This window comes from Monodon monoceros, unplaced genomic scaffold, assembly GCF_005190385.1.
Source record: "Monodon monoceros isolate NGI ecotype Baffin Bay Population unplaced genomic scaffold, NGI_Narwhal_1 Super_Scaffold_7, whole genome shotgun sequence".
NCBI lineage: Eukaryota > Metazoa > Chordata > Mammalia > Artiodactyla > Monodontidae > Monodon > Monodon monoceros.
In genome coordinates, this window is record NW_021703784.1 from 387,583 (window position 1) to 406,217 (window position 18,635).

At 44.2% G+C, this 18,635-nt stretch overlaps 1 protein-coding gene across 3 annotated transcripts in view; it reads left to right on the forward strand.

The window, feature by feature from the left end:
* Positions 1-96: 96 nt before the first annotated feature.
* NCAPD3 (non-SMC condensin II complex subunit D3) overlaps positions 97-18,635 on the forward strand; it is a 57,664-nt gene continuing 39,125 nt past the window's right edge. For 2 of the 3 annotated variants that reach the window (XM_029208619.1, XM_029208620.1), the window contains exons 1-13: positions 97-219; positions 2,511-2,665; positions 5,269-5,431; positions 11,627-11,811; positions 12,421-12,588; positions 12,695-12,753; positions 12,955-13,042; positions 15,100-15,233; positions 16,449-16,521; positions 17,257-17,382; positions 17,517-17,769; positions 18,175-18,231; positions 18,493-18,582. In XM_029208619.1, coding sequence (XP_029064452.1) covers positions 156-219; positions 2,511-2,665; positions 5,269-5,431; positions 11,627-11,811; positions 12,421-12,588; positions 12,695-12,753; positions 12,955-13,042; positions 15,100-15,233; positions 16,449-16,521; positions 17,257-17,382; positions 17,517-17,769; positions 18,175-18,231; positions 18,493-18,582 — 1,615 coding nt within the window. In that variant the 5' untranslated portion in view covers positions 97-155. Of the gene's footprint in view, positions 220-2,476; positions 2,666-5,268; positions 5,432-11,626; positions 11,812-12,420; positions 12,589-12,694; positions 12,754-12,954; positions 13,043-15,099; positions 15,234-16,448; positions 16,522-17,256; positions 17,383-17,516; positions 17,770-18,174; positions 18,232-18,492; positions 18,583-18,635 lie in introns of all 3 variants that reach the window. The other variant, XM_029208621.1, reaches the window with a different exon arrangement.

Below are 18,635 nucleotides of genomic sequence, written 5' to 3' on the forward strand. Positions count from 1 at the left end.
TTTGCGCATGCGGCGGAAGGCCCTGCTGATTGGCCAGCGGGGGGACCGGCGGGGCGCGGTAATTGGTTGGTGCGAATCCCGTGTCCCCCTGAGCCCGCTGGGTCTTCTCGGCGCGCGCGCCGGAGCAGCTTTGAAAGTTGAGGCGAGCGGCGGTCATGGCGGCTTGGCGGGTCCTGGCGAGCGCTCTGCAGCCCTGGTGCCCGTTGGACCTCAGTCCAGGTGAGGACGCGGCCGGGGCCTGGGGGCTGCGGGCGGTGCTGGGGAGGGGTCGCGCCGGGCAGCGGCGTTGGCGCTTCTCCGCGGGCTGCTTCCGCTCTGTGCTCCTGCTTCTCGGCCTTGCCTCCGGGTCTGCGCGGACAGCCCCCGCAGGTGCCGAGGCTTCGGCAGCGCGTCTGTTTGTTGGGCCGGGCCGACTTCCTGAACTTGAGGCCCAGGGGTGCGGCTGGCGTCCCCGGGCGCCCATCCTCCCTGAAGGGCAGGAGGTGCCCCCCTCCCCCACCTCCAGCCTCTGGTGGCGGCGGCCTCTCGTCCCAGCCTCGCCCGCCGCTTCCCGAGGCTGCGGTCCAACCCGCGCCCTCGCTGTGGCCCGTCTCGGCGCTTGGGGCACCTCCTGCCCCTTCTGGTGCCAGCACTTCCATCCCGACTCGGTCCCACACCCCTTCCGGGACCACCTTGAAAAGGCCAGCGTGACCCGCCGGGTCTCTGACCCTTCAGTGGTTCCCCCGGCTTCCTGAGTTACCACAGCCTCTGTTTGCGGCGAGAGCCTTCACCTGTCCCTGCGGGTGCTCTTTTTCCAGAGCTGAGCTCTGGAGTCGGACCTGGGGCCGGTGCCTTGGTCCGCCGCTGAGCACCCGAGCCTCGCGGGCCTCGGTCGCTTGTGTCAAATGGGGGTTCTAAGATCTACTTTGTGGGCGTTCGTGAAGATTGATTTAATACCTGCACCTGCTGTTAACAAAACAAACTTGGGTCCACTTGGCCCGTGCGCGGCAAGGCCAATCTACTGACCCCCGGTTGTGGTGAAGCAAAGTGCAGCCTTCATTGCAGGAACCGACAAGGCGTCCAGGCAGCTTGTGCTTAAAAGACCCCAACTCCCCAAAGGCTTTCAGGAGAAGAGTTTAAAGACAGGGTGAGGGAGGAGAGTTGAAGGGTGTGTGATCACCTGGTGAATATTCTTCTGATTGGTTGGTTGGTGGTGAGGTAGTCAGGGGTCAGCATCATCAGCCTGGTTCCAACCCGTCTACCGCGCTTGTGGGCAGCAGTTGAGTTCTCCCACCTGTGGGGGGGGCGTTTCAGTGTCTGCAAAACGGCTCAAAGGACATGGCTCAGACTAGTATCTGTAGTCCTTGAGGAGGAACTAAAGGCCCTTGACTTTGTTTATTGGCTAATTATTATTTGGCTTTGCTGGACTGTGTTTCTCTATTTCTGCATTTTCTCAATTTTCTCATTAAGTTTATCCTTTGACTCAAGTTATTCTGCAGACAAAGGCAGGCGGAGCGCATGGGGGGAGGGGCTGTTCTGGGAAGGCCCCTAGGGACCGGCCGCATTCTACTACCTGCTGAGTAAGTGCTGATAACAACTCACCCTTCACAGCTGAGCTCAGTGCTGTTACGATGGTGTTGGTTTCTAAACAGGTGATACTTTGTTTCCTTTTGTGCTTTGTTATGGGGTCCTCTCTGCCTGGGACGCCCTTCTCGGTGTCTCTTTCCCTGGTAACCCCCACGTGTTGGAGCAGCTGAAGGATCCCCCAGGAATAGTCTCCATCTGCAGCCTCCCCCAGGAATAGTCTCCATCTGCTCTCTACTGTTGTACTGTCTACTACAGCTTTAACACCTATCCATTGTAGACGTGATAATAGCTGTCATTTGTTGAATATATTGATTTTCTGATTCCAGATCTTTTATCACTGGGACTTCGCAGTTTCGATTCAGAAATGAGGTCAGAAATATGGGTGTGCATTTAAAAATATGCATATAAAATAAGTGGGAGAATGTATGAGAGAAAAAGGCAGGAAAAGATGCAAGAACATTTTTAGGAAGCTGATTGTATTTGTTAGGAGATCAGTTAGGGAAGAGTGAATGAATAATTAAAGCATGTTAAATAGTCATTTGCCTCAGCTGTCCCTTTGTGTTCTACACTTTATTTGGGTTTATTAACTTGATTGTAAGACTTTCACAAAGGGACAGCTGAGGCAACCTTTTATTAACCTTCTCTTCTCCAGATTGAACATACGGGAAGGCTGGATCATCCCCCAAACTGTTACATCTGAAAAGTGTTTTCCTTCTTGATATTTTTAGATGATGACCAACCTAATAGCCAGCTGTCAGTTAATGATTAAAAAAAGATGTTCTAACCTCTTCTGCTTCCTTCTAAATCTGCCTTACCTGTATGGTATAGTTAAATGTGAGTTGTGCCTAGTAAACTTTTCTCTTCATGAATGTACTCAGCGTCTAAAGCTTATTGGTCTTTCTTATTATAGAACATTTGTTGACTTCATTGCATTTTCCCACTAGAATGGGTGGGCACAGTATGGGAACTGGAATTCACGGAAACTGAGCCTCTGGATCCCACCATAGAAGCAGAGATCGTGCAGACCGGACTGAGCGCATTCACAAATCTCTATGACAGTCTTTTAACTTTTGCTGCTGGAGAGCATGGAGCTACAGAGGTAAAAAAAAAAAAAAATCAAGCTAGCCATTTAGTTGTCAGAAGTGGAAGATAAAAGGCCCTATTATCATCTAAAGCTTAGTCTTTTTAGTGTATAGGTCAGAAGGAGTATGATAAAGAGTGGCATAAAGAATGTGGTTTATTTATTGGGGTAGCCTCATAGCTTTCCTTCCAGAGGTTCAAGGTATTAATCTGTGATTCTTTCAAGTCATGACCACTGTTTACAACAGCAAATTAAAGGAAAACAATAAAGGCCAAGGCAAGCTGGGAAAGCAGATAAACCAAATAGGAAAAGTTGGCCAAGGACAATGCAATAACAATTCGGGCATGCCTTAAGTTTAGGAAAGCTGGATATAAAACTGAAAAGGGATGAGTTGAATTAAAAATGGAAAAAAGAGTTCCTTTAAATACTGAGTTCTACCTATTACTGTTTAGATCATTAACTGCTTTTCAAAAACTGAGCGGACTCTAAAGCAGAACAAAGAATACTTAGATATTAACATCTCTGAAAGATCTAAATTACCAAAAATATTTCAGTTAGAGGTTTCATGTAGCTGTTCAAAAATTAAATCATCCTGTTAAACATTCATTAAGCGTAATGCTGAGAACTGCATGAAGTACCTCGGCAGGTAACATGATGGTTAAGGTAAAGAGCCTCCCCCTACCTGGGGGAGAGGGGAGAATTAAGCACTGGCTCTTGGGGCGCCCATTCGCGTTGCACTGGCCAGGCATGTCCAGCGACCACATCCGCAGGCATGGAGAAGCACCAGGCCACCAGAGTTTGCATTGTAAAAACTGCTCTAGGACAGGTTAGATGCCATCTCATAGGGGCATGGAAAAGGGAGCGTGGTGAGATTGGGTGGGTCCCAGAAAGAAAGTAGCTAGCTGGAGGCAAGTCTTCACAAATGGATAGAATGTTGATTGCAGTAATGCGGGTCCTAGGGTAGCCTACGGAGGGATCATCACAGTGCGGACGGGCAGCGGGTGCCGAGGGGATGGGGGCAGGGCGGGGCACACAGGACTGAGCTGTAAGTGGGGTCCACGGTGGGGTTTGAGGGTGAGGTGTTTGTGGTATACAAGGTTCAGGTCTAAGCATCATACATAGATTAACCCACTCATTCTCACATCCAGCTCTCGGAGGAAGAGGTTCTAGTGAGCAGTAGACTAAGGGACTTGAAGATATGTTTCAGATGGATGTTCTTAACCGAAGATGGACTGAAGTGGGAAATGCTATACGCAGGGAGGTCCCTGGGGACAGTACAGCTGACCCTTGAACAACACGGGTTTGAACTGCACAGGTCCACTTACGTGCAGAGTTTTTCAGTAGTAACTACAGGACTCCACGATTCCAGTTGTTTGAGTCTGCGGATGCAGAACCATGGATGTGGAGGAACTGTGTCTGCAGAGGGCCGGCTATGAATTCCACAAGGACTTTCGACTTGCCCTGTGTTGTTCAACAGCCAACTGTTCAGCTGTGTTTTGCTCATCTGTGTTTTTAAATGTGTGTTACGGCATGGTCTGGAGTTACGGTTGTGGAAATTGGGGAGGAGGGCTAACAACTAGGGCCTTTTTTTCAGATGGAGTTAATAGAGTTTTGTGAACTTAGCTTTTATCAGGTATGAAATGCTGCAGAGGTGATTGGGTCCCCCAGGGTCACAGTTACAGGTGAGTGGAGCTGAGATGGCCTTAGGAATGAGGATGTAACTCATTTCTTCCAGAAGCTTCGTGGTGAAGGAAAGAGGAGAGTTTTCCCTGTCTTTTCAGGGAAGCAGTGTATACAAGGTCTGATTTCTTGAACTTTTGTGAGCTTATGTTTTTTTAAAGTAGCCCAGAATAAACCATATTTAGTTCCTGCTATGTTTGGTTTATACAAATAACCTATTTCCTGTTCACATGTTTAATAGGAGAAAGCATAGAACAGTGATAAAATTAATAAGCTTGTGGTTTATGCTCTAGGGTTTATTTCCTGTCTTACCTAGGCTATTTCTGAAATCTCTTGAGGGAGACACTTTCTGGTATTTCCTCTCCTGCTCCCATTGCCCATGGAACATTTCAATTTAAATAAGTTGCCCTGATTTCTTCAGTTAGTAATTTGAGTGATAAATGAATTGGGGTACATTTGACCTACATGGAGAGTAACTTGTTTGCATAATTACTGATATAGGGTGCCCCCATAGTCTTGGTGTAGCTTTTAGGTATAGTAATTTCAGAAATATATGTGCTTCAAACTTACCCAAAGTTATTTTGAAAGGTAATTAAGTTTCTTGTATAGTTATTTATCTTTGTAATTTTTTTGTTTTGTTTTGGTCACGCCATGCAGCTTGTGGGATCTTAGTTCCCCAACCAGGGATCGAACCCAGACACTCAGCAGTGAAAGCGTGGAGTCCTCACCCCTGGACCGCCAGGGAATTCTCCTTGTAATTTTGAATAATACACTTTTAAATTTTGTTTTAGTCCCTATGAAGATGACAAACATTTACAATTAGGAGCCAGAATGGTCTGTTCCTTTTTTTATAGGGCACTAAAAGTACTCAGAAAAATCAGATAATAGGAGATTATCCCATTTCTCTAATTATTGGCTCTTATGGTTCGCCCCTCCCCCAGAGCATTTGGACCTTCTTCATGGAGAACAGCATTTCCCACAACGCGCTGATGGCCTTGTTCCATCACTTCGTTCAGACGGTTCTTAAGAAAAACGTCAGTGCCCAGCAGCGGGAATTTGGCCTTCATGCCGCTGGGCTTTATTTTCTGCTGCTGGAAGTACCAGGTACAGTATGTGTGTTTGGTGTGATAGGACAGGGCTTTTAGTTTTTAATTTGTCTACATTGTTTTGTACTTGTACTTTGTTTCCTCACTGGGAGGCTAGGTGAGAGGGAATCTGTGAAGCACATGGCATGTTACAGGTGTTCCAGAAAGCTCTCCTGTTTAACTGTAAATGTGTTTTCTGATGTTGTTATGCTGGGTTTGTAACCTAATATAAGCAGTATGAGAGGGGTAAGGCTGGAGGGGGTGTTTCAGAGCTCCACTCCGACCCACCCCACCCAGCATACCATTCCGATACCGCCCTGCCTTCTGACACCCTGTCCAGGCTGAGAAAAGTGCTGGGCGGGGGGAGGGGGAACTGTTGTCTCCCCCGCGTGGGTGTGGACAGTAGTTGGGACCGTTCTCATCCAATAGGCCAGAGCACAGTTAGTAAGGCTGAGGAAGGAAGCATGGGGGAGGGGTCTGTCTGTGATGCTCCCCCGCTTCCTTCGGGTGGGAGCCATGAAGGAGTCCCTCCTCCCCACTCACCCCAGCCCAGGGCAGGAGAGGGTGGGGTGCAGAGGGAGCTGCAACTGTGAGACCTTGAGTTCACGTGGAAGAGAATCAGGGTCAGCCGCCTTGCAGCTCGACGTTGCTCATGTCAGCGCGTTCATAATAGATGTTAAAGGCCTATTCCATATGACTTGGGAATTAGTGAAGAGATATGTAAAGCCTGGAACACTGATTTGTTTTACTGTTAATGCTCCCATCATGACTTGAAATAATAAGCTCCCAAAGAACTCACTTGCTAAGCGATATCTCAGGTGTAACTGGGCTCTTAGCAAAGTGGTGGCCTTGGAAACCCAGTTTCACTCTTCTCTTCCTTGCTGGGCGCAGCGCCTTCTGATTAAGGTTGAGATTCATCCCAGAGCTGAGGTCTGGCTGTTACTCGTAGGGCCACTTGCAGCTTTCCAGCAAGTCGTACTTCTGCCAGTTACCTTCTGTGTTTAAATGTTTCTGGATTATGGTTGGGGTGCTGTTGATACTTAATATTTGATCACGGTTTGTTCTTTTTCAAGATCCCTTGCATTTCCATATGAATTTTAGGATTTGTGCAGCAACTTCTTTCCAAAAAGGCAGCTGGGGTTTTGACGGGTTGCATTGACTCTGTAGATCAGTGTGGGGAGTGTTGCTGTCTTAGCAGTGTTCAGTCTTCCAATCCGTGAACATGAACGTCTTTCCATTTATTTAGGGCTTTCATTGGTTTTGATGATGTTTTGTAGTTTTTTGTTTGTTTGTTTGTTTTGCGGTACGAGGGCCTCTCACTGTTGTGGCCTCTCCCGCTGCGGAGCACAGGCTCCGGACATGCAGGCTCAGCGGCCATGGCTCACGGGCCCAGCGGCTCTGTGGCATGTGGGATCTTCCCAGACCGGAGCACGAACCCGCGTCCCCTGCATTGGCAGGCGGACTCTCAACCACTGCGCCACCAGGGAAGCCCCTGTTTTGTAGTTTTCAGGGTACAAAACTCTTGCACGTCCTTGGTTAAATTTATTCCTAAGTATTTTATTCTTTTCTGTGCTATGGTAGATGAACTTGTTTTCTTAATTTAATTTTTGAATTGTTTACTGGTGGTGTATAGAAGTACAGTTTATCTTTTTTATTGAAGTATAGTTGATTTCCAATTTTATGTTAATATTTAGTTTTATATATATACATACGCACACACACACCCGTTCTTTTTTATTTTCTTTTCCATTATGGTTTATTACAGGATATTGAATATAGTTCCCTGTGCTGTACACTAGGACCTCGTTGTTTATCCATCCTGTATATAACAGTTTGCATTTCCTAACCCCAAACTCCCAGTCCATCCCTCCCCCACCCAACCCAGGCCCCCTGCATTGGGAGCATGGCATCTTACTCACTGGACCACCAGGGAAGTCCCTTGGCTATGATTTTTGATCGTTGATCTTGCACTCTGAAACTTTGTGAAACTCATTTACTGGTTCCAATAGGATTTTCTATATATAAGATCATGTCATCTGTGAATAGACATAATTTTCCTTATTCCTTTCCTGTCTGGGTGCTTTTTCTTTTTCTTGCCTCGTTGCCCTGGCTAACAGCTCCAGTCCGCTGTTGAATAGGAGTGGGGAGTTGGGCATCTTCTTCCCCATCTCAGGAGGAAAGCTTTCAGTCTTTTGCCCTTAAGTATGATGCCCCCTGGGGGTGTTTTGAGGATGGCCTTTATCAGGTTATTATTCCTAGTTTGTTGAGTGTTTTACTCTGAATGGGTATTAGATTTTGTCATTTGCTTTTGTGCATCTGTAAGGTGATTGTGTGGTTTTTGTTCTTCATTCTAGTGATATATTCATTGATTTTTTCATATGTTAAGCCAGTTTTGCATGACCTTGGTCATAGTGTTTAATCCTTTTTATATGTTGCCAGATTCAGTTAGATAATATTTTATTGAATATTTTTGCATCTGTATTGATAAGGGATTTTTTTTTTTTTTGATACCTTCATCTGGTTTGGGTTTCAGGGTAATACCAGTCTCATGGAATGAGTTGGGTAGTGTTCTTGCCTACTCTGTATTTTGGAAGTTTGTGAAGAATTGGTTGTTTTTCTTCCTTACATTTTTGGTGGAATTCACTAGAGAAGCCATCTGGGCCTGGAGTTTTCGTTGAAAGAAGTGTTTTTTTTGTAGAATCTGTAGTGATATGTCCTCTTTTAGGCCTGATGTTGGTAATCTGCATTTCTTTTTTTCCTTCATCAGTTTAGATAGAGATTTATTGATTGATCATTTCAAAGAACCCATTTTTGCTGTTATTGATTATACTCTATTGTTCATTTTCTATTTCAGTGATTTTGGTCTTATCTCTTATTGCCTTCTTATTTAGGGTTTAATTTGTTCTTATTCTAACTTCTTAAGATCTTTATTCTCACTTTTCTTTGTTTCTTATATACATAATATTGTAAATTTCCTTCTATATATACTGCTCTATCTGCATCCCACAGATTTTGATAATCTGTTCATTACCATTCAGGCCAAAGCAGTTTTCTGATTTTTCTTGTGATTTCTTTTTACACCTCTGAGGTATTTAGTAGTGTGTTTAATTTCCAAATATTTGAGGAATTTCCTGAAATGTTGTAATTGCTTTCTATTTTATTTATGTTGAGATCAGAGCACATACTTTATATGACTACAGTACTTTTAAATTGCTGACTTTTTGCTTTTGTTCTAAATGGCTCGGCACAAGGTCTGACTTGGTGAATCTTGTATTTGCCTTGAACGGAATGTGCATTCTGCCTTTGGGGGACCTCTTTTCTGTCAAAATTGAGTAGGTTGCTGCGGTTGTTCAGGTCTTTTGTATCCTTTCTGATAGTCTGTTTATTTGTTCTCTCAGTTACTGAGAAGAGCATTGAAATCTCCAAGTATAGTTTTAACTTACCTGTTTCTCCTTTCAAGTCTGCCAATTTTAACGGCAGGTATTTTGAAAGTCTGCTGGTTACAAACATATTTGTGATTGCGTGTCTCCCCTTTGGTGTTATGTCCCTCTTTGTCTGGTTGTATTCATCGTGCTGAAACCTACTTTGATCTTAAGATGGCCTTTCTCGTTATCATGTGACTCGTCCTAGGTTGGCACACCCTTTCTCATGATTTACATGTGATTTGTCTGCACGTCTGTATTTAAACAGAGTGTTGTAGACTGCCCATCACTGGGTTTCATCCTCTCAACAATCTTTGCCTTTTTATGGGACATTTAGACAGTTTAGATAATTAGTTATCAATATGGTTGGGTTCCTGCCCTCTTGGTATTTATTTTCTGTTTGTTCCATCTGTTTTTTGTTCCATTTTCCCCTCTTCCTGCCCTTTTTCGATTGGGTATTTTTTTAGTATTCCATGTTATCTCCCCTTTTGGCCTATTAACTATACTTATTTGTGTGTGTATGTTTTAAGTGCTTGCTTTGGGTGTACAATAAGTACTTTAATAGTCTATCTTCCGATAATCTACTTATTTATAGATAATGTAAAACCTTAAGACAGTGTGCTTTCCTTTCTCCCCTCCTGTTTGTGCTGTTGTAGTTATAAGTTGAATTTCTGTGTGTCGTAAACCACACAATTTATTCATAACATTTTTCTCTGAATTATCTTTTAAATAATCTTTTTAGAAAATGAAAAAATAAATGTCTTTTCATTTTAAAAGATTTCATCTAACGTAATTTTCTTTTGGCCTGAAGAACTCTTTGACTCTTCTCATGCTGTGCATCTGTTAGCCATCGATCGTCTTGGATTTTGATTCCATGAAAGTATCTTTCACCTTCAAGAATGTTTTTGCTGAATATAGAATTCTAGGTTGACAGATTTTTTTCTTTCAGTGCTTTTTGGGTGTTATTTCATTGTCTTCTGGTTTACTTCACTTCTGATGAGAAGTCTGCATGACTCTTATCATTGCTGTTCTGTGTGTTTTTGTCTTTTTTTTTTTTTTTTGGCGTGGTTACCTTGAAGATTTTCTCTATTAGTTTGTTTTGATTTGATTAGATTATTAGTTTTGATTAGATTATCTACCCTTTGGTGGGATTTCCTTTGTGTTCATCATAGTTTGGTTCATTGAGCTTCTTGGGTCTGTGAATTTGTAGTTTTTAACATATTTGGAAATTTTCCAGTTATTATTCCTTCAGGTATTTTCTTCCCTCTCTTTTTTATGGGATTCCAATTACTCGTATGTTAGATTGCTTGATACTCTCCCATGGGTCCCAGGGCCTTTATTAATTTCTTTTTGTTTCTGTGCTTCTGTTTCTTAAAGTTCACATGCCTTTGTTCCTGTAGCATCTCATCAGCTGTTGAGATCACCCAGTGACGTTTTCTTTTTCAGATCCAGAAGTTCCATTTGATTCTTTAAAATATTTTCATTTCTTGCTTTGTTTGCTACTGTTTAATTCTTGAACTTATTTATAATATCTGCCCTACGGTTGGTTCTTCTCTGCTTGCTCTGTCATTTCTTGGACTGTTTCTAGTGACGATTCTCTTCTCACCACAGGGCACATTTTCCTCTCTGGATGCCCAGTACGTTTTTTTTTTCTTTTGGTACGCGGGCTTCTCACTGTTGTGGCCTCTCCTGTTGCAGAGCACAGGCTCCGGACGCGCAGGCTCAGCGGCCATGGCTCATGGGCCCAGCTGCTCCGTGGCATGTGGGAACTTCCCGGACCGGGGCACGAACCCCTGTCCCCTGCATCGGCAGGTGGACTCTCAACCACTGCGCCACCAGGGAAGCCCAGCCCGGTACCTTTTTATTGGATGCTGGACATTTTGAATGTGAAGTTTTTGAGTGTCTTGGTTTTGTTGTTTTCCTTTAAGTAGTGTTTAAGTATGTTTTGATAGGCAGCTATTGGTGCATTAACTTGGTCTTTTTGAGGCTTGTTTGAAAGCTTTGTTGGGGCAGATGTAAAGTAGCCTTTACTCTGGAGCTAGTTTAGCCCTGCTGTTAAGGTGTGTTTCTCTCCGAGTGTGTCGTGAATGTTCCAGGTCACTATGGCTGGCTGGGGCTCCGACGTATCTCTCCCCTGTGTGCATTCCGAAAACTGTCCATCTCCCACCTGCTTGGAGGTTTTCTTTGCCCACCATCATGGATTTCGCCCCATGCGTCCTAGCTAAGGTCAGCCCTTTGCCGACTTCTCAGCACTGTCTCCATGTGGCTTCCTCGTTTCCAGTGCTCTGCTCCATACATTCCAGCCACGCTGCCTTCCTGACACTGATCCTTGTATTCCTGACTTAGTAAGTCCATCAGAATGTGCTTGGGTTCATCATTTTTCTGCTGTTGTCCAGACATTGCCTCCAGACACAGAATCGGGTCAATTTTAGGGTTTATCTCACTGGTTTCCCTTTTCTCGGTGGTTGTGTGGCTAGGCTACCTCTTGCTCTGGGTCTTAGATGGTCACTTTGTAAATTTCTGTCCAGTTGTATAGTTGTTTATGGCAGGAAGAAAAGTGTAAAACCACTTACTCCGTTACAGCCAGCTACGGAAATCTCATTGTTTATTTATGATGAGGCCTGTAGCTCACTGCCTAGGGCTGAAGTTGAATGGAACTTTTTTGCTAAAGGTTCGCTGTTATTCAAAGTTAAGGAAAAGTCTGGTTTTGCTTTTTAATTTTTCGTTGTTGTTACAGACGTATTTCAAGACAATTAAACCTACCCTGCTTACTCTTTATTCTTTATGAATAGGCAGTATAGCCAACCAAGTTTTCCACCCAGTGATGTTTGACAAATGTATTCAGATTCTAAAGAAGAGCTGGCCTCAGGAATCCAGCTTGAATCCGAAAAGAAAGAAAGAACAACTGAAGAATGCTCAGGCCAACCCAAGGGAGAGTAGGAAGAGAGGAAGGCCCCCCAGGAAAGAGGAGATGGAGGTAAGAGGGAGTGGAGTCGTGAAGCATATCTGATTTACTTAAGAATTTATATTAAGGTAGGGTTTCAGGGGTCACGATTATACCAAAGCCCTAGCGTGCCGTCCGCCATCCCTCCCGTAGGACTTGCAGTCGCCTCATGTACCGCTGAGCGTATGTTCCCCTTACCATCTTCCCAACCTCCCCATCATCTCTCTCCCGCCTTGTTCCCAGATGTGCTCACCACAGGCCAACAGGTGTGTTTGCCACATTATTTTATTGTCATTAGAGACGGTGGTCGAAGTATCCTGAGGACTCTCGTCCATAGAACATAATAGAATAACGTTAATTCCTAATTTTTATGTGACTAGGTAGGGTGGTAGAGGTTCATTGACACCAGAACTTCTAAGAAACCCAAGAAATCTCACTGACGTGTAAGTATGGAACTAGAGCTTCCATCTGGTCCAGTGGCTAGCAGCTGCGGCTGTGGAGACCCCAAGCAGTCGAGGCACCTGGTCAGCAACCCAGCGCCCACCTGGAGTTTCACTACCCTTGACTGGGTACGTTGAAACCAGTCGGGACAAACTGTTAGGCAGTACTACACAGTCAGCTGTACATTTCTTCATAATCTAGATGGATGAAGTGATTGAAGAACAAGAGGATGAAGAGAATATTTTTTTTTCTTCCCGAGACCTTTGTCAAATTCGAAATGCCATCTTTCACGTCTTGAAGAATTTTTTAAGGCTTCTGCTCAAGTTTTCCCTGAAAGAAAAGCCACAATGTATACAGAATTGTGTAGAGGTAAGTGAGAATTCCAGGAACCTTGGGCAAGTTCAGAGAGCGAGGACACAGGCTAATACTTAAAGAGTGGGAAAAACCAGGCCTTTTCTTTGTCTCTGTTTTCCAGGTCTTCGTTGCATTGACTAAGTTTGAACCAGTTCACAAATTTCATGTTACACAAGCCAGGTGAGCCATTAAATCTTCCAGTGCTAACATTTAATTATGGTACAATGAGTTTTGCTCCATCAGAAGCCTTAATGCCATTTTACCCTAATTGGCGCACAGGTAGAATTTATTCATTTAGATATAGCTTATAGGGTTAGGAGCTATTCCAAGTGAAATCACATCCATTAACTAATCTTTAGCTTTTTTTTTTTTTTTTTTTAGAAACCTTAACCAAGCAAAATACATACCAGAACTGGCCTATCATGGATTGTATTTGCTGTGCTCCCCAATTCACAGAGAAGGAGATAAGGTAAAGGAGACAGGACCCCACTGAGTTACTGGTTGAAGTGAAAGCATGCGGGTCGTGGGATGCTGGAAGCTTTTGATGTGATGCCGTGTGAACTCACTAGGTCATTGTCATGACTTGAGGACGTTTGTATAATGAAAATCATCCCCATCACTACGTGGTGCCCACTGTTCATTCCAGGCTTATATCCAAGTACCTGGTGGCCACAGGAAGTTCTTGTTGGGTTAAGGCATAAAGAATGGTTCCAGTGTGACCTGTGTAGAGGAAAAGATAAGCTACTGAGCATTACTTTTTTTTTTTTTAATAAATTTATTTGTTTTATTTATTATTTTTGGTTGTGTTGGGTCTGTTGCTGCACGTGGGCTTTCTCTAGTTGTGGTGAGCGGGGGCTACTGTTCGTTGCGGTGCACGGGCTTCTCATGGCGTGGCTTCTCTTGTTGTGGAGCACGGGCTCTAGGTGCGCGGGCTTCGGTAGTTGTGGCTTGCGAGCTCTAAAGTGCAGTCTCAGTAGTTGTGGCTCACGGGCTTAGTTGCTCCGTGGCATGTGGGATCTTCCTGGACCAGGGCTCGAACCCGTGTTCCTTGCATTGGCTGGATTCTTAACCACTGCACCGCCAGGGAAGCCCCCTGAGCATTACTTTTACAGAAGTATTTACCAAACTCTTCTGAGAAGAAGAGTTAGACAGTCACAGACTTCCCAGTTTCCCTCAGCAGTTCCCGCGTGCCCCTGTATTTATGTTAGTGTTTGTGTTTTAGTGGATGATTGTGCAAACACGCTCCTGGTTAGCATTCATATATGGATTTGCCCCCAGTGACCTTCGAAGCCCTGCAGCTCTGGACACTGGAGTTAACGGCTTTTTAAGCAGTAGGGTGTTACTAAACCTGGATGTTGTTAATGAAACAGGAGTTTGCAAAAAACGTGACGGACCAAGGTCCTGTGCTTTTGGTGGCTGCGATACACCTAGTTTCCAGGGGCAACGATGTGTGAATGAGAAGGCCCTGGGCACTCAGGGCTCTGCATTTTGTCCAGACTTGGGCCTCACCCCTCACTGCCTGTATGTCCTCCTGTGAGACCTCGGTTTCCTCATCTGGACAAAGAGGGTGAAAGGCTTCCCTTCCTCGTGGATTTCTCAGGAGGATTACAGGGAAGAACGCCTCTGTACAATGCCTGCTGTTTAGAAAACGTCCCATATTTTGTTATTATGTCATTGTCACTTCTCTGTTTGAAATATGGATGTGATAACATTCACAGTAAAACATAATTCCTGAGCCCTTTTTAACATTTTAGAAGATAAGGAGGTTGGGAAATTATCCTTTCAGGCAACAGTGTCTCTAAGGACATGGTGTTCTTCATTGTGAAAGTGCTGCCCTGATGCTGGGCGACATTGGCTGTGGCCTGACCTTTAATTACTTGACTTCGGACAACTCACCTTGGGAGTCTTTTATTATGTATAAAGTAGAAATTATAGTAAAAGTATTAACAAAATGGAAAAGCCTTGCTGACCTCGTGGAGTTGAGAGGTTTCAGAGAAAGTGTTGTCAAATCTAGTAACACGTGGACATGCTTAATGCAATACCTGTCACATATTTGGTTTCCAGTAAATTGTTTTATCTACTGGATGAATGAATTAAGTAGCTGAGTAAATGATGTGTGATGGTATATTGGAAGGTGCTCTGTAAGCTTCAGGTGTAATACAGGTGTAAAGAATCATCACTTTCCTCTTTTCTGTAAGGGGTAATCAGTAGCATCCTTTGCCCTTCGTAAGTTACAACTAATTCTCTATAGTCCCTAATTTCTGGGCTGGAGTGTGAGAGGGGGAGCAGAGAAGCCAGCTGGAGTTCCTATCATTATCTGTAGGCAGCACTTTCACACTGCTGCGTTGTGCATGTATTGATACCTGGTCATCGTCCAGGAAGTGCATCCTTAGTGTTGAAGCAAAACCTGCATCAGCCTCATGTAACTTCAGGTCCTTGAAGTGGTTCACTGTGGTCTGCATCACGGTCTCCAAGGCCCTGGGATTCTCTGTCATGCCTTAAACTGAATTTTCTTTTCTCTTCCAGGTTATCAGATGTGTTTTCCATCGAATGCTCTATGTAATATTAATGTTAGAAGTGGGCAAAGGCTCCCATCACGCCCCCCTTGCCATCACTTCTCCGGCCATCAGTGGTAAAAACCAGGCAGTCCAGTTTGTCAGGTGAAACACACACAGCTTGAATCTTTACTCTCTGTCCCTCCCCCTCAGTCTTCTGGGCCCTGTACTAAACCAGGATTTCTGACACCTTTAGAAATTAAGAAATGTCTGGGCTGTTTGTGGTTCAGGGTTCAAAATAAAGCACTTGGTAGCTCATCTGGTTTGTGTGGTCTGGGGTGTTGTTGCGGGGATGAGGGGTCTGCAGTTTGTGGGCCAGCCTGTGAAGTCAGCTCTGAGTTCTGACAGCGGCCTTAGTGTTAGCCGCTCCAAGTCTGCCTCCGCCTTTTCTTTTTCTCTCTCCTCTTAGTCTCCATCTTTTTGTTCCTTGCCACTTTTTTTTTTTTTAACTTCTTTAGCAATAATTGATAGACTAATTCTCCCCTCAAGAGTTACTTAGCTTCACTTACGAAGTCCTGTGTCTGGGCTTTACTGAGGAAGACATGTTTGCTGTGTCCTCGGCTTTTCTTTTCTGTTAACTGGCTACTCGGCAGCAGCATGGAGGTGGTGGGAAGAAGGGGAAGATGTGTATGTGAGAGTGTGTACATACCTGGAAGCAGCCGCGGTGCGTGCTGTGGGTGCAGACGTGGGGTGTGGATGCTTCAATCCAGGTGCAGTCTGATCCTTGAGCGAGTGTCTCGTTAAGGACTTTTAAACATTAAATAACTAAGATGTTTTAAGTAGAAACACTCATTTTAGTTCTTCCATGAATTCATGATGTCACAAATTGCAGTAATATTCCTATAATGGTGCAAGGAAACTTAACACTGAAAATGGGTCCAATCTGGGCTTATAATAGTTTCTTTTGGGGTTACAGTTTGGAGAGGTACTGTTAGAAATGCATTTCACTGAGCTACCACTAGGTGGTACTGTGTCTCAGTCTATCCTCTACCTCAAAAGGATATATTTCAGCCTTAATATGAAACGTCGTCGGCAGTCCAAGGGCCCTGTGAGGACTGCACCCCTGCCCCTCCCTGACTGGCTGGCTGCTCACAGCAGCTCGGAGAGCACCTGGGGCGTGGTGACTGGTGTTCTGTTGTGACACTTTGTCTTTACAATCCATGCACTCGCAATGCTTGCAGTATAGGGGGAGATTGTTTTTAATAGTTAGGATTTTGAAAAGGTAGAAATTTCTCTATTTTTGAGAACAGATTCAAGGAAAATTGCTACTTTATTGTCATTATAGGTGTATTACAAACCGTGGCTGTGTTTCTTTTATAGCTCACTTGTGGATGAACTAAAAGAAAGTATGTTTCCAGTCCTTCGTGTCTTACTCCAGCACATCTGTGTCAAGGTACTGTTTGCTTTAATGAGAGTGTATAAATACACATGAAGGTAAACATGCGTGTGTGTTCTTGGAAATGAGTCTACATCATTACTAAATGTTGTTTTATTTAGTATATTCACTAGGTGTTCCCCTCTAGTGTGGTTTTCGGGGGAAAACAACTTTTTATTTTGGAAAATTTCAAATATAAATAGAAATAGAATAGTGTGACGAACACTGTCTTCAGTGATTTTGTATAAGCTGTAACTCCTCCAGCACATACGCACGCTGGATTTTTCTTTTGAAGCAGATTTCATCATACCCTTTCAGACATAAATATTTCATGTCTCTGTAAAGGATAAGAACTCGTTAAAAACATAAGCACAAAATATTAACACACCTAAAAAATTCACAGTAATTCCTTAATATTGTCCAGTATCCGGTCAGTGTTTACATTTCTACTATTGTCTCATAAATTTTTATAACAGTTTGGACAGATGATTCTTTACCTGAACTCTATGGACCCTAGGGGTCCGTAAACTCTTTGAAATTAGGCGCTGAGTAGTGGGCGTACAGGTTTCTTATACGCTAGTTTCCCAAGGGGTCTGAGACCTAGAACTGGTTAGTCATTTCTGTAACATGTAAACGCTCGGCACTGTCGCCGAGCCAGGCACACTCAGCGATCGTCCAGTCGCACTACCACATGCATCTCCGTCGTCCTGCTTTGGGTACTGGCTGGGCAGCTTCTCAGGGTCTGTGTTTCAGGTGGTCGATAAATCCGAGTACCGGACCAGCGCAGCTCAGTCCCTGGTCCAGCTGCTCAGCAAGCTTCCTTGTGCGGAATATGCTTCTTTCGTGGCCTGGCTTTATGGATATTCACGAAATGCCAAGGTAGGAGCTACATCTGCGTGAAATTGTGGCTCCTGGCTCTGCAACCTTCTAGTGACGGCTAGATCTGAAGATCTGTTTCTGAAGATTAGTTTTCTTTGTCTCTGACGGAGATGCGTGTGATTTTGCTTTACCAGATCCCGTACCGGGTGTTCACTCTTGATGTTGCCTTGGCTCTGCTGGAACTGCCTGAACGAGAGGTGGACGGCACGCTGCCCCCAGAGCATCAGAAGTTCCTGAAGCATAAGTTCTTGGTGCAGGAAATCATGTTTGCCCGCTGTGTAGACAAGGCTCCGACTGTGCGCAGCAAGGCACTGTCCAGTTTTGCGCACTGCCTGGAGTTCTCTGCTACAGCTGCGTCAGAGAGCGTCCTGGAACTTCTGGTGAACAGTGAGTGTGCCGAGCACCATGAGGCCGGGTCTGGCTCCTGCTGGTCCAGAAGCTGTGGTGGCAGAAATAATAGATGTGCTGTGATAGACTGGGACCCTCAGAGACCCTTTCAGTAGGTTTTACTGTCGAATGACTTCTTAGACGAGCCTTACTAAGCAGTTAACGTATTCTCGACCTCAGGCTGAGGTGGTTGGCCGCTGTCACTATTCCTTTGCGTCGTTGGTATTGGCTGTATTGGGTCTGATGACCAGTTTAATGCACACCCAAGGAGAACACTGAACTGTCAGCATTTAGACTCTGTCTTGTCTTCAGGCCTAATTATCTGGGGTTTGATTCCTCTGTAAATATATATGTATGGTTTTTGATACTAAGACTTTTCTCTCTTATCTACTTGCTTGCTTTTAGCTCCTGCAGTTTCAGGAATAGAGAGCCACCATGACGCTTCACTGAAAAATTCATCAGGTAATGAAATGGGTCAATATATTGTCAGATATTGAATAATTGTCCTTTTAATTAAAGGACTTGCTGAATATTTGAATGTTTTTTCCTATCTCCATATTACCTGTTTTAATACTGCACTTTTTTTCTTCATCAAAGAAATTGAAATTCATTTCAGTAATGATGTGTAGTAACTTAAACGTGAAATATGCCATGCTTATGTTACTTAAAGGTATAACAAGTTTTTACTGTACTGACTGGGCCTTTTTAAAATTTATTTTTAAGCTTTTTCCTATCAGAGGCAGACATTTAACCCTTCTGGAGGCTCAGAGGTGATCAATATAGACAACAGTGGTGAAACAGCTGGATATAGGGGTATGTCAGATTTTATCCCTATCAGATGAGTAATAACTATTGGATTTCAGACA